At 38.7% G+C, this 16245-nt stretch overlaps 1 protein-coding gene across 1 annotated transcript in view; it reads right to left on the minus strand.

The window, feature by feature from the left end:
- Positions 1-50: 50 nt before the first annotated feature.
- Positions 51-16245, minus strand: part of LOC106927756 (SPARC (osteonectin), cwcv and kazal like domains proteoglycan 2) — a 41711-nt gene continuing 25516 nt past the window's right edge. Inside the window, exons 3-10 of the mRNA XM_015003525.2 lie at positions 11355-11469; positions 8273-8381; positions 7381-7489; positions 6187-6306; positions 5878-6096; positions 4347-4409; positions 3326-3460; positions 51-2592 (exon numbers count right to left, since the gene is read on the minus strand). Of these exons, the coding sequence (XP_014859011.2) occupies positions 2447-2592; positions 3326-3460; positions 4347-4409; positions 5878-6096; positions 6187-6306; positions 7381-7489; positions 8273-8381; positions 11355-11469 (1016 nt within the window). The 3' untranslated portion in view covers positions 51-2446. The remainder of the gene's footprint in view (positions 2593-3325; positions 3461-4346; positions 4410-5877; positions 6097-6186; positions 6307-7380; positions 7490-8272; positions 8382-11354; positions 11470-16245) is intronic.

The following is a 16245-nucleotide window of genomic DNA, read 5'->3' on the forward strand; positions in this document are numbered from 1 at the left end:
TTGTTTCTTGGTCTTAAACAGCGATAAAGGACTTGACACCACGACGCAGCTTGGCCCCAGTGCCTTTATTTGTAAAGTGCTCAGCATAGAAGTACATTCTTACTAACATGCAATACTAAAAACAAACATCTGCCCTGTTGATAGCATGAACAAAGACATGGCAACAATATCCTCATAGAAAACAAAACCAGTGTGAATTCAAGTAGACACACAGAACTTCAAGTAATGCACTTTTTTTCTTCTTTTTTTTTTTTTTTTTTTTTTTTTTTACAAACACAAAATCCAGTATTTCAAGTCGCAAACCCGGAAAAATAGCAGTTGTGGCACATTCTCTTCGACGTGGTTTCAGCAGCTTCTTCTATTGTGTTTGCAGTTTGATTCCCCAAACTGGACATGTACAGTAGGCCATGTAAAGCTGTGTGCATCCATTTTAATTCAGAAAACATAGACTTAGAACTGCGTTGGTTTGTGGTGCATCTCAGTCATTGAAGGTGGCTTAAAGTCAAAGCAACCTGAAATACTCTAAAGTTGTACACTGGTTGTATATACATGTTGATTTTTAAAGTACATAACAACTGAATATCTTTAAAGAAACAGTTTGACAATTTAGTAAATATGATTATTTGCTCAATAATCAGGGAGTGATAAACCACTGATTGCTTCTTTTGAACATCAATTTGGTGGTGAAAACAAGGTTCACAAGCACCAATTGAAGGACGTATAGTGACATTGCTTCATTTTCTGTTTTTGTCCTTGTAGATTTAAACATTTTTATTTGTCATATTGTTTTTTTTCTTTTTAGATATTTTGAAGTATAAATCCAATGTTTTGGGGATTATATAAAAGCTGCTGGGTTCTGAGACTGTATTTTTGCTTCCTTGTGTATTATCAGGTGTAGACTGTGTGCCGTTTTTTAAGATCCATACACAAAATGACAACTTTTCCGAAGGGAAATAACTTCGGGCATCCAATGCTTCAGTAGCGGAGAGGCACAGTCATAGCTTTTTGCAGCCGAGTCATCCGGCAAACACTGGGGGGGACGGTGGGGGGGGGGGGGGGGGATTTCAGGGACTGCCGGATGAATCTGTGTGCTGGTTGCTAATCTTGAATGACAAAAGTCACTGAGCACACTTGAAAAATATCTTTAAAAAAATTGTGTTAAAATGCTGATTTTTTATCTTCCAGTTTCAACTTTGCTGTGCTGCACCACTAAAATTCAGCTCTGTCTGTTAGTAGCTACCTTTGCACACTCAAACAGCGCTGAAGCTCACAAGATTTTAGTTTGCGTCTCTGCTTGTTAAAAAAAAAAAAAAAAAAAAAAAATTCGTTGCTGGTATCATGAAGTTTCTGTCCGGAACATGGGGGTCTTAAACCCAGAAATGTTTCAAATGTCCTAAAAAAAAAAGTTTCTACAACACCACAGTGATTTTTTCCCCCCTAGAGATCAGCTATGAAGCTATATAGTTAGATGATATATGAATATACTCACTGTATTTGTTGATGTAACTGGCTCTGTATGTACTTTATCAATAATAACTGTTAATATTTGTCCAACACAAATATGAAAATTGGGGTGTGCATTTATGTTTAACCCTGTTTACTCTGGTACCACTAAATCAAATCCAGTGCAATCAATTACTAGAGAATAGGGGATAATCAGTGTTATTCACATGCTGCAGTTGTTGTGCTGAATTGGTTTGACCTATTATTTAAGGAAAATTCATTTTACTTACTTTCTGCTCTTTAAAAGCCTAGTAAATGCTGTGTAAAGAAAAACCCTCAGATTTTGATAAGTTATGTTTGCTAGAACATTTTCAATTTTGGTGTTGTAACTTTCTGCAAAGTCTGGCATATAGTGCTTTAAAATGTAATTTTGCACTAAAACTACAGATGTTTATGTGTACTTTTTTTTTTTTTTTAGACAAATCTATAGTCTTTAAACTCTCATCTCTCATTTGTCCAAGAGTGGTACCCGATCATCTCATCTAACTATTTTAAACAAAACAAATAAGCTTATCTCCTGAAGTGTCAAACTGTTTGTTTCATGCCCGGTCTCTAATAGTTCCAGTGAGATGGCAACTTTAATACTTAAGCAACTGTTTACACAATACAAAATGACTTGTAATCTCTCTATGCATAGATGGTGATGGTACAAGATACAACTTTACTTACCAATGGCGCGACAGTCAGTGGCTACCCCTTTTTCAGGACAGAAAAACACAAAGCTCTGTTGCTCAAAAACAGAGTAAAGGTTGAAGCAATTACACGTATCTAAGAAAGAAAAATAACTGGTCATCGTCTTGTTATTGAACCTGTCTGGCACCTCAAGATCAATAATAACTCCATTCCTCTCCAGTTCTTTTCCAAAATCCACTCTTTAAGGTGAGAGCCATGCCTGTTGACTTTTAGGTCAGCTGCTGCGCTCTCTGTTCAGGGTCAGACACTTCTACCAGATGTACCCTCCATCATCTGCCTCGCCCTCCTCCTCTTCCTCCTCCTCTGCTTCCTCCCCGTTATCCTCTGCCTCCTTCTCCTCTTCATCTTCCCATCCGACTCCACTACCAAAGTCTCCAGAATATCCAGTTACTTCATCTGGAAGAGGTTAAATAAATATATTTGCGTTACATTTTCCTAAAAGCAAGTTTTTTTGTATTTCAAATGTTGCTTAAAGGAAAGGACTGCTGGTTATCCAAGTGACACTTCAACTATATGAAGCTGATGCCCAACCACCAAAACATACAGAACAGGCGACAAACTGTTTCTGCACCCTGATTCTGTAAAACGGAGAACTGAAATAGAGTTCATATCTGAATCCAGACAAGTTACAGAGGGAAGGCAGAATAATGGATGAGGGAGAAACTGGAATGGAAAACTTAAATACAAACCAGCAGAAAGAACTGAGGCAGGGAAACCAATTTACAGAAAAGAAGGTGAACTAAGGCTTAAAAAGGAACTACAAACCGAACAGAAAAGACTAACACAGATCTAAGAGAAATGAATTTCATTGCACAAACTTGAAAACTCAATACAAATGACTGAATAAATATGGATAGACGCTAGTATTACGAAAATGAAATGTCAAGAAACACAAGAGAAAACCAGAAGACACAAAGATCATGACATCTTAGAAATACTGAAAGAAAAAAATGGACACATTTCATTACAGACATGAACTGTAAGGTTTGCAATTCACTGAACTGAAGACATGAAGAGCACAAATGATCTGGCAATAAATTATAACATTGATTAAAAAAATAATAATTTAGGGTTTGGAGTAACACATAAAAATAAAAGAAGTAAACCTTCCAAGTCGTCATAGCCTTACCACAGTCTGGGTTTCCATGAACTCTGGAGCCCATCATCTCTCCATGCAGGTCGACACACCAGCATTCCCCTCGGCTCTGATCACACTGCACTTTCCTGTAGTAGCCGTCCTCATCACAACTGGGAATATAGGTGCCTAAAAACATTATTACATTATGATAATAATAATTATTATTATTACCAGGTTCAAGATAAATCATGAAAAGCATGCTGTTGATCTCCACCGTAGCTGATTAAAGGTTCAGACATTTCCAGTGTACTTCGGTGACGCAGGCTAAAAAACTTTTTTTTTTTTGCATAAAGTAACACAGTGGGAGCGAAAGCTTTCTGTTTATTTTGCCCGTGCATGGACGTGCTGTCGGACGTCATCTCACACTGTACGTCTGTATGGTTTGTGTTTCCTTATGCTGTGAGAGTGGCACGTTAAAACATAGTGACAGCCTCTGTGACAGAGCTCCGCTTCTTCAGCCTCCCCCAGGACAACCTTGTCAAACACAGAGCAAAGTTTTCTGAGCAGCACCGATCCTCCTTGACCCACACCAGCAAAAAATAAAAATAAAAAAACAAGCGAAAACAGACACAGGATAAGTTGCCTGAGTTTTGAGTTGAAAACAAAAGCTCCTGCAGTGTTATTTGCCGCAAATGCTGCAGTGTGGGGTTTCTGCCGGAGTCAAGTGTCTACATTAACCTTGGTCTTTCCCAAAGCCAGCACTGCCCTCTAATCCCCTCCAGCCTGATTAGGACCTAATCCTTGTTGTGTGCTTGTGATCTCTTTAATTAGCCCCCTGCAGCTTGTTGTCTGTGTCTTTAGCCTCTTTATTTCACATTTTTACCTGGAAACCTGCAGAGAGTGTGATGGCAAACGCAGCTGAATGGTGTGACTTCAACACGTTTGCATAGCGGTGGCATGCCCTAGAAGGGATTTCATATGACTACCCCAATGAGCTTATGTCCAAAATGTAAGCTTAGGATTTAACACACATCTCAAACTTCACGGCGTCATGCAGAAATAATGCATTTACCGGGTTTCTTCTTGGCCGCCTGCTGCACTTGGATCCTCTCCAGCTCGGCAAGGCACGGCGGCTCTGCGAGAATCGAGACGAAAAGTGATGACGGACAGAAACCCGAAAGTGCTCTCCTCAAACTTTATCTCAATCAATGCTCTTCATAATTACACGTTTTGCCCGTATCGATTTGCTTAAGAAGTCTTGTATTTCAATCCCCGAGTGTGATTGATCGAGGAGGGTTCAGCTGAAAGAACATATGGATGCGGGCAGAGACGTGGGACAAGGAAGCAAGGCGCACTTTTAGATAAAAGTAGAAGCAAAGAGGACACTTTGTGTGGAAAAACCACCAAGGCAGCAAATCCTTGCAAGCATTTATGGAAGTTTACAGGAAGAGAAAGAGTTTAATCCTGCTTAACTGCAGAGCTAATGTAAAGCTTGTCACACACACGGTGATAAGACTGTAAACCAGAGATTTTGTCTTGCTGTTTTCTTGAAAATTACTGTCCACGAAAGATTTCACAATACTGTCACAAAGGGCACTTCAGCATTTTGAGATTTTCAAGTAGAAGCAAATACTGAGGCACAGTCAGGCATTAATAAATAAGGTATGCTATACTTCTTTTCAAATTGGTTTTAAATTATAGAGAGCTCTGCTTCACTGTCTGCAGGATTTTACTGTAGTAGTAAATTGAATTTAGGTGTGCAGAGAAAGGCAACCTTTCTGCTTCTAAAATATAATTGTTATATCATAACACACAGTTACATTTTCTGTTTCTTCAGAAATTAGAAATACTTTTGCTGTTTGTTCCTTTTAAAGATTCATCTCAATCAATAGAAATGGAATCTCAAGGTCAAAGAGTTGCAAAATTTGATGATCAGAAATCAGGCAAAATAAAAATCCTTAATTGGAGCATCTCTAAACAGAACTTTCTATACGTTTTCATCCAAGTTAATAATGCTCTTAAGCTTGCAACCTCGTGCTACATTCCAATCCAAAAGGGTTTGATTTGTTCAGTCCAAGGTTCTGATGCAAGGGAAAGTTGAAGGAAGAAGGTGAAGAAGAAAGCCCTCGGGGACTTGTTAGTGGAGAAAATCAATGAGGAGAGCTGTTGTTTGGATTTCAACCTCTAATCACGCAGAGTTCGTTTGTCAGACTTGGAGGAGAATGAATTAATAGAGAGATGACGCAAATCAGCAAACTCCTAGAATGACTGTGGGTTAGGCTAACAGACAGGGGAATTCACCCGCTTAGTTCCACTCACAAATTGAAAACCTATTCATACTAAAATATGTTTGTGACAAAATAGGAAAAACTCAAACGACGTGAACACTTTTTCAAAGATCTGTAACTCAAACTTTCTTTAAAGCATGTTTTCTTAACCCTGTCCAGTCCGTGGTCATATTTTAATGCTTACAGTGGATTTACAATCAGTTTTCGTTCATTTGTTTCACCCACTTTACAGCCACGCTGCCTTTCTTGCTCTGCAACTCGGAGGGAGATGAAGACGCCTACTCTCAGCTCCCTTCTTGCAAAGTTTTGACTCACTTTCTCTCCAGAAGCAGAGGCACCACTCTGCCGTGGAGACCTTCCCATCCTTGTAGCTGTCACAGGAGTTGAAGAAGGGCCGGATGCAGATCTCATACTTGTCCAGGTTAATGGCGGCCAGCTCAGTCTGGTCCAGATACAGGTCGGCGTTGGTGTCCAGCTTGGAGAACATCCAGCCGATGGAGTCCTTGCAGCTGGCTACCAGGCTTTTTTCCAGCACTGTTTAGAAGGAAAAAGTGCACAGCGACGGTTTGTTTCGGGTTTTCGTGGCAGAGTTAAGCAAAGTTGCAAGCTTGGAGCTTCTCTAACCCGAGGTGGCACCAGCTCCTGGCTTGCCAGAGTTGTTCTGCTTCGCATTTCCATGAAGGAGCTGGAACCAGTCCCTGAGGCGGTCGCCCAAGTCAGCCAGATCCTGGCCGGTGCAGCTCTCTGGGGGGAGAACAAATACGGAAATCCCAAGAATCAAAAGTCTGGCACGTTCTCCACAGCAAAATGATTTAGCTACGTCCCTTAAAGGCAGACAGGAACTCTGTGTGAAAGACACCGATTTTATTACACAGAAAAGCTTTCTATCTGCACTGTTAGGTCTTTGATTGATTCAAACCCCTGATTCTGCCAATCAGACAAGACGTTATTTTTACAACTAACTCTGAGATAGGAAATCACTTTTACCCAATCGAAATGCACTTTCACTTTCAAGACACGCTTCTTCCAGGCTGCAGATCAAGTAACATTTCATATGTTTGGCCAATTGGCATTTTTACATGCCCCTGAGCCTCGGCAAATCAATGGTGTTTGGGTCCTTTGATAGATTGTGTACACTCTAAATAATTAATTACTACCTGATTGAAAGAGCAGGAATCCACCAGAGGAATTTTTGTCTAACGATAATCCCTAAGTATTGGTGAGTATTGATCCCACATTGGGACCGAGAGTTGAGTGGATTTGTCTAGTGAGAAAAGGAGATGAAATATATTTCTCTTTTTTTCCCCTTCACTGCCTAAAAAAGTAGAGAATTTGATCAGGCTTCTGAAGTAGATCTATGTATCAAAAATATTTTCATTCTCGTTAAATAAATAGATTTTTGTTAATTGTTGATGAAACTGAAGATTTTCTTCTTAACTATGGAGTTCTGGGGGTTCAGTGGTAAAGCTGGCACATCATACATAGAATGGATGTAATAATCGCAGCAGCAGAATGAGATCATTTCACTTCAACAAAGATTTTTTTTGTTTAAATCCATCTAAATGAGCAGTTTCTAATGACAGATTGAGAGTCATAAGTATTATCTTAATATCTCAGGGAAGATTTTCTGCAGAATAAAAAATTATTTCAGCTCAATCTAATGTCACAGCATTTTGGTGTCCTGCAAAAACCTTGGTCAGAGTGTAAAATGCGTGCAGATGTGTGCAAAGAGACACATTTTCAAGGGTAGATATTGCTTCAAAAGTCTCCCCAAACCGAGATGCATGAAAATGCAGCAGGTGAAAGAAAGGTACTTGCCACGTCTCGTGTCAGCGTTCGCAGCAGGAGCGGTGGCGCAGGGGCAAAATCCAGAACACATGATTCTCAGGTCTTTACCTGTGAGGCAAGCCTGCTGCTCCAACTTGCACTGCGAGAGAGGGAGGGCGAGAAAGGCACGAACGGAGATAAAATATTTATGAGGCTGACCGCAGGAAAGCGAGATTGTTCATTCAGACGAGCCACTGCACTTAAAGGGAAGGCAGCGGGAGTGAGCTGTCATTTTCTGCTGTCTTTCTCATGCAAGGTCAAAATTAAAAAGTGCACAGTAAATCGATAGAGTCCTGCTGGCGGACGGTCCACGGCGACGCCGTTCTAAAACAACGCCTGGCCATTAATCACAAGGCCTCGCTCAGCCCGCTTCACACGTCTTCCCGTGAGCAGTGATGAACTGCCGCCTTGGTGCGCGCCCACGTACGTGTCAGCGTGGCAGGAAACTGCACTTGACTGGTCCTCATGTCATTATTTAAGGAGTTGACACAGCCGCCATCCCTTTTATCTTATATATATATATATATATATATATATATATATATATATATATATATACTTATGACTCTATATATATATATATATATATATATATATATATATATATATATATATATACATATATATATATATATATACACATATATACGCATATATATATATATATATATATATATATATATATATATATATATATATATATATATATATATATATATATATATATATACATATATATATATATATATACACATATATACGCATATATATATATATATATATATATATATATATATATATATATATATATATATATATATATATATATATATATATATATATATATATATATGCGTATATATGTGTGTGTGTGTTTTCTTACCTCTGAAGCATAGTTGTGTCCGTCGGTGCCACATACTGGTGAAGATGCGGCAACAGGGCAAGGCTTGCAGCTGCTTTCACGTAGCTCTTGCTGTCCTGACTGTTTAACTCTGAGGATGAGAGAGAAAAAAGAAAAGATACTCTTTCTAGCATTCACATCTGCAAAATACAGTCCAGGTCAAAAGGTTGTAAACACTCAAAGCTGACTAGAATATCCACTGTTTGGGCTTTAAAGTATTTATTTTTGGCCTTTCTTCTTCTGGTGTGGAGACTGTTTCTAATAGTTACATTTGTAAATTTTCTCCTATCGACGCAGGATGACGAGTGTGCAATATATTCAATAAATAAATTTAACAATACTTGGTTAAACATCCCTAAGACAGTTGTGGAGAAACTGCACACATTGTGGTCATCAACAAGCTTTAGGTAAAAAAAACTTTTAATACATTTCACACCAGTTTTCTCAACAGAAACCGCAAAGCTCATTTAAATTTGCTCCTTATTGTTCTCCACTATTCATTCATTTTGTGCAGTGCACCATTACTGCTGTCAGTGAAATGAACCTCAGCACGATGCTGCCAAACACCATGTTTGGTGGTGTAACGTTCTCAGTTTTCATAGGAAGCGCGTCGGTTTTGGTTTATGCCTTCACACACTCTGCTAATCTTAAACTCTCTTCACAGTTGCTCCAGAATGTCCCAGTTTATGGTAAGCCTGAGGCTTAGTGGTTTTCGGGTTGTACTCTACCAATTCTAGGAAGAATTGTCAAATATTTAATCAGAATTCATTTTAAAAATCCTACTCTAATCAGATTTTTTATAATTGGAAGTAGCTGGATTTTATACATTCAAAAAAAAAAAGTAATTTTAACACAGGTGTGCAGACTTTTTACATCACTAACATTCAAAGCAAAAATCATCAATGGTGCTTTTTTTAATGATATGTAGTGGGATGACAGGTGTGAGCGTCCTGATGTACAAACTGGTTCCATAAAACCAACCGGCTTCATGCAAAGTCAAAACACGACAGCCTGATTACACAACACTGCTTCATGATGCTATCCTATCAAGTCATTGACAACAGAACTATTTAGACTGCAGTTGTTGGTTTGATTGTTCCCCTGACTGCGACCGAATCCAGCCACTCTTTTTGTGTTTATTTTGTTTCCTCAACTGTTTTTGTCAGCGAGATAAAATTCCATTCCACAAACCTCCAAGGCAGATATATTTCCTAGGAGTGTGAAATTTAAATCAGACATAAGCGAGAAAATATTTTTGTAATTTCTTTGAACAGATCCAATATTTAACAGCTTGTCCTTTTTCTGGTTTTTATAGCAGCCAACAAACCGAGAGTCCTCGTGTTCAGCAGGTAACAGCATCAGGCTCGGCTGCTAGCGTCGTTATTTACTGGTGCTGGGATGATTTGGTGCAGATACATTCTCACTCATTACCCACCGTTCGACACACATAACACACACACACACACACACACACCCACGCACACACACCCCCACACACACACACACACACACACACACACACACACACACACACACACACACACACACCCCTAACCTCTGCTCAGCAGCGAGTCTGTACATGATGCACTTTATTGAAAAAGATAAACGCCTGTCGCTGCAGATAGACTTCTCAGGTAGTAATAATTCACTCCATTAATTCGTTTCAGGCGGCAACACTGCTCATTTGCTTTTCAATCAAAGTGGAACAAATGAACTCAGGGGAAGATAAATGCTTTTAAAAAGATGTCTACAACTGAACAGGAAAGATTCTTTGTGAAGAGAGGAACCTACATGCAGGCGCCGCAGTGCCGCACAAAGGTTTACATACAATCATCTTTAGCTTAAACTTCCCATTGTCAATTTTGATGGGATTAATTGTGGGCTTTTATGATTTTTTTCAAGGGGTGCATGGTAGAGCAGTTGGTTAAAAATCTAAATCACCCTTAGGTGTGAGTGTGTGTGTGCATGGTTGCTTTTCCTGTGGCAGGACTAATGACCTGTCCAATGGCTGCTGGAGAAAGGCACCAGCTCCCCAGCAACACTAGAGTATAGATAATAGATGGATGTTATATTTTCAAGGTGGAACCACTGATTTTTATAAATAAAAATGTATTTTGTATTTTAGTACGCGAGTCTGGAATGTGTTGTGGATTTTTCTCTAAATCAAACTGTTTCAAATTTATATATAAAGCCTGATATATCTGGATAAAATGTCCCTTAACTAGCTGCAGAAAATCCAAACGCTTCTTTTAAAAACATTAAGAAGCTGCTGGAATAATTCTGACTTAAATATTTGGCTGCTCTTCTTGCAGGGCTCATTTAAATATGTTCATGCCTCGGCGTGACTCAGCTTTCAAGCAACGTTTATGAATTTTTAATGGGGTTGAGGTCATTACCATTTATGAAACTTAATATTAGCGTGCATATGGATTGTAAAAGACCATTTTTCTGGGAGTTTGGGATCAGTGTTCTTTTGAGTTGTGGCATTTGGTAAGTTTTGATTGTTCAAGCTCAATTTGTAGTTAACGTGACTACAAGTTGTAACATTACCTCATGTGATGTCATGCATATCTTCAAATATTCTTTAATCTAAGAATATAAAGCTTCACAAACACAAGAACCAAAACAAAACTCAGTGCTTTGTTCTTTTTTTTTTTCCCCAGCACTGCATCTGCTTTGGCAATAGTTCTAAGAATAAATGATTCAGTGTGGGGTTGGTGTATCGTGATTTTAAAATATCACAGTTTCAGAAGCTTTACTTTTTCCCCCTCACAGTGTTTCTGCAGTTTCAGCCTCTTTTAAACAGACACCAGAGGCATTCTGCAGTTTTCTTAAGCTGTCCACCAAAAAAACAGCAGTATATGTACATTGTACAACAGAATGGTTTATATACATTGTTTTGGTCTGTCACATAAAATCCCAAGAAAACACACTGACATTTATAGCTGTTACAAAAGGGCATTAATACTTTGGCAATGCACTGCTTGTCCACTCAGATTGCACATCATCTTTTGCAGACATAAACCGAGGCCCATTCTTATTCAAGGATTGAAACCTTTCCTACCTCTGCTCCAGTTTCTTGCGATTGATGCATGTGGCCCTCTGGTAGCCCTGAGCAACGCACACCTTATGCCGACTGCACTTCACATTCTGGCAGGGGTCCTTAGTGGTGTCGACAGCTGTGAATGCATAACGAAAATCAACATTGTAGATGCAGAGTTGTCAGTCACAGCTAAAAAGTTTGAAATCTCCGTGTTTTTTCATCTTCTGAAAAAGAGAGGCATGTCGTTGCTGTTTGTTCCTTTTGACAAGCAGCAAGTGTTCGGGGGAATGATCGAGAATGCCCAAAACAGGGAGAGCTGCCATTTCTTTGTGCGGCATTATCGATTTCTGTTGATTCAATACGCCGCCTGAAATTCTCGCAAAACTATGTTTCGTACGAGCAAGCGAGCGCAATGGAAATCAGGAAGTGCGCGGTGGAAAAATAATTCCAGCAGTGCTTCACAAATGAGCCAATTGTCTGCACTGCCAAAAACATAGACGCCCGGTTGTCATTAGTGAGGCGGCACATCATCTGTAGCATCGCCTGCCGTCTCAGGCAGTTGTCTCTGACTGCAAGGGAACCTGACAGCACTGATTGAGCATCTTCTCCTCTCGGCTTGCCACATCTCACTTCCCCCACGTCAACTCGTCACTGTCTTTCCCCATCTTGCCTCCTCTCTCTCACACACACACAGAAACAAACACTCCCAAGTCTCATGCGTTCCCTTTTTTCTTCCCTACAGACCCCCACCCTCTCTTCTCCACATCTTTCTTTCCCCCCCTAACCCCCCCCCTCCATCTTTTCAGAGAGTCAAGCGGTTCAATGCCAGCCTCTTTTCCACTGATAGACCGAGACGGAAATAGCACAGCATCCTCCACCTGCCTCAGCCAACGGTCAATGCCACTGGAAAGTGGATGTCGCACCTTCGCAGTCCATTTGTCGCCTCAGAAAACTCAGAGGCTCTACATCGAATTAAAAGTGACTGGCAGGAGGGGGAAGGAGGGGGGGGCAGTCGCTCAGAGAAATTTAAGCAGTGAAATCCTGAGTCAGCTTCAAGCAGCTGTTTCAGTCAACTTGGACATTAAACAAGCGGCGGAAAGCCAGACTTCTGCAGATCCGGTGTCTAGGTGCCACCTTAAGGAGCTGGGTGGAATGAAACTGAAGACTTTCTAAAGAACCCATGCATAATTTGAGACAATAAGAAAACATAAATTGTTCATAGTGTTTTTGCATGACTACCCTTTCATCGTGCCGTTGCTTAACAATGAGCGTTTGTTCGTCTTGCGCTTCACTACCTGGTGCATTTTAACAGTGATAATTATTGCATCAGTTCAAAGCAAACTTCAAGACAAAATTATGTAGATGCATTCAGAGAAAATGCTTTTGATTCATCCTCTGTTAAACAAATGTGCAAAAATGTTCAGCCTAATTAGGAACTGTGGTCGTTTTTGAAAAACCCTTCGAGGAATACTTTTCATTCCAGTTATCAATTTTTTTCACTAATACTTCCAGACCACCTTTAATAGATGAATATAAGCTACATTTAGGTCATTAGTAGCCTTTTTAAATGCTTTAATTAGAGATTTTTTTTTGTTCATCATGCAAGTCTTAACCCAGAGTCGGATTGCAAGTGTAGTAAAAATAATAATTGTAATGCTTTGGGGGATGGCAGCTGATGAAATCCTTGTGTAATATACAGAGAAATAAGGTCTCAACTCGAGCTGAGCTCCAGAAAACTTGCTGTTGCTGAGTTCTTCCAACATTAAACGTATGTTAGGAGAGGAAAAAAAAAAACATACTGTGAGCATGTTAGTATGACAGTACTGTGGGGGAGCATGCCATCCTCAGTTGTTTTTATATAAGCCCATTCTGCAACATGGCAACAGTCTTCTGTGTGGAAGTTGTTACTGTGGGAACTGTTTATTTTGCCTGGAAGACGGGATTTAAGCAAAAACAGCAGGTTGAAGGCATTCATTCGTTAGTTCTATTTCTCATGTAAAACATTAGATTATAAATTGTTGGCAATCTTTTGGAAATTTGAAAGATAAGTAACGACATTCTCCATGGCATACACACTTGATCTCCTATCTAATCTTATCGCTACTTCACAGTTCCACTAAATTTATAAACTATCTTACGTAAAACTTTTTTTTTTTTTTTACCTTGCAATGTTGGACAAAAGTGAGTAATTTATCTTTGAACTGATATTATGATATGGTGCAAATCCACATATTCAGTTCTCCCAAGAGAAGACCGTAGTTTGTTTGGTTCTGTAACTTTGGGATTTTTCAAGAAAAAACATTGTTTCATTTTGCTGTCTTGTTCATTTTTCTTAAACAGAAATAAAAATAAAACAAATAAATGAATAAAAACAGACGCAGGTTAGAACATCAGCAACTGAAGCAACACTAGAAACGGGTATTTGCTCTAGATTCGTCTAGTTGCCAGATAATATTATGCAAGAGGCTACAAAGACTCACTAGTTTTCTTATTAGTCGTGTAGAGCTCATAGCTCATAAAATTTGAAAAAAAAAAAAACAAAAAAAAAAAACATTTCATATAAAAGACTTTGTGACCACTACACTTTGATTTGTCCCAGCAGAGGAACAATAAACAAACTTCATTGCACATATGAGCAAATTTGGCCTATGCACCATCTGAATTAAGGTGCTGGCAGTCTTAAATGAAAACTCCATCTAACCTTACTCAAACCCCTGCAACATAAAATACTCCCAAATAAAACAGACCTATAAAAACATTAAAAGGGGCTTTTTGTTAATCATTCGTTATATGAGTGGGTCTATCCGGTCTTGTCATATGCTTATTACAGGCAGACATCTAAACATAGCTGACTGCTGAGTCATATCTTTAAGATGGATTGCTACACATTGTTCATGTAAAAATTCATGACTTTTTGAGGCTTCGCAGTCCATTATTTTCTCTTTAAATTAAAAAAACACAAAAGCTCATTATGAATTCATGATATTATCCATAGAGCACAAGCTTTAAAAAATGGAATCTTCAAAATGAACAGGAAGGACAAAAAACAAAAACTGGATGCAGGTATTTCTGAGCTTTACGAGAAAAACAACCATAAATCCTAATATTTTCAGTTTTAACTGAAGTGGACCGGGCTCGTGTGGTAGCACAGTCATATATGTAGACTTGTGTATCATCAGAACATGTGTTGTAAAAGACTTTGTAGTATTTCATAATCTGAGAATAAAATTGACCAAATAATAAAACCGTGAGGAACATCATGTGATATCTCGTTATTCCGGTTTATAACTACCCAATGACACAAAATATTTCCAGAAAGATTTGAACCAGCCGTTAATTATGCTGTCTATTTTTCTTTTCCGTCTTTTAGTGTCAATTGATATGATTTCATGTGTGTCGAATGCAGCACTAAGATGCTATAATGAAGAGTCAGATATTTTAGATGCATCGTGCTGTTTAAAATTTTACCTCCTGCTATTATGTGGTGGAAAACATGAGTCAGAAGCTTTAAAGAGGTAAATTTTTTAATTTGCAGTTACACTGCAGGTTATTTATGTTTTTAACTGTGCAGAAAATTGCATTTAAATGACAATAAATAAGTATGAAATACACTTTTTGCCCATGATAATCCTAAATCCATTATTATTTTTGTTCACTTGATTGCAACTTAATGCTTTCTCCTAACAGGCATATATGATGAACTTTGACTTCACTTTTTTTTTGTTGTTGTCATAATTCCTCACAATATTGCAGATTGTTCTTGTGAAAAAAGTTGAATGGTTTTTATTATTATTATTATTATTATTATTATAGACTCCAACAACAATGTGTAGCTTCACATTATAAACATAATTTATGTATTCTGAAACTCAAAGACAAACATATTTGATCTAATCTCACAAACTGCTTCATTAAGAAATCCTTACGAAGCTGCTCCACTGTTTGGCTTGCAAACTTGTAAAATCAAGAATTCACTGAAACAAACAGGCACCAGCCTGGCAAATGACTGATTTCAAAGTGTGTTTGATGATCTGAAACACTTAAGTGACAAAAAAAGATATTAAATCTACAAGGGAGTCAATACTTTTTCATAGTACTGGAACACTGCGCCCATTTTCTCTCGTTATAATCACGCCTCTGCAGAAATCCATCTGCTTTTGCATTCCATATTTCTGACATGTTTTCCCATCAGAATCCCCACATATCAACATGGCACCTGAGATCATCAGCGGACCCATTCGACATCCATTTGTTTTCCATTTACTGAAGCACAGTGGGCTAAAATAAAGCCTACATTGGAAAGACTTTTGGTCACTCACTGTGCTTCTAAAATATTAAAGTCTAAGGAAGTCAGGCCCATTAGACTGTCAGCTCATGAGATATGTTCTGCGATTTGTGAAAGTTATAGAAGCTGGAACGGAATATTTTTATTAAAATATTCAAAAAGAAAAAAAAAAGTTAAATTGGTTCACACAAAAGATGTCAGGGTCAAGAACGGCAGCTCCTCTGTTAAGTCAGAGCATCAGGCTTTTAGAGCATTCCTTAAATGCAATCTGTTGAGCTGATGTCTCAATCAGCTCACTTGAAAGGCAGTCAGAGGCTGAATTTTTCTGATGTGTCTTTTGTTGCAGGTCTGCTGCTGCACCTTCCAGGAGTCTTTCCTGTCTTGGGAAATTTGCAAAGAAGACGTCTTTGATCAATTAGATCTGCAGAATTAGTCCCAGAGGGAGCTGTGATGGGGTATGAAATCAATTGTATTCAAATGAACGCCACCCACACTCCAGCAAGCAAAGCATTTTTTTTTTCTTTTACAGGATTACACAAGTTATTCCTCTTGTTGTTTTCAGAGATGAGTGGGGAAAAATTCCAGCTTAAGGCAGCACGGCTGGGGTGTTAAGTCCGACACCCCCCT

The sequence above is a fragment of the Poecilia mexicana genome, unplaced genomic scaffold, assembly GCF_051168715.1.
Source record: "Poecilia mexicana isolate PSO_F unplaced genomic scaffold, ASM5116871v1 scaffold_19, whole genome shotgun sequence".
In the NCBI taxonomy this organism is placed as follows: Eukaryota; Metazoa; Chordata; class Actinopteri; order Cyprinodontiformes; family Poeciliidae; genus Poecilia; species Poecilia mexicana.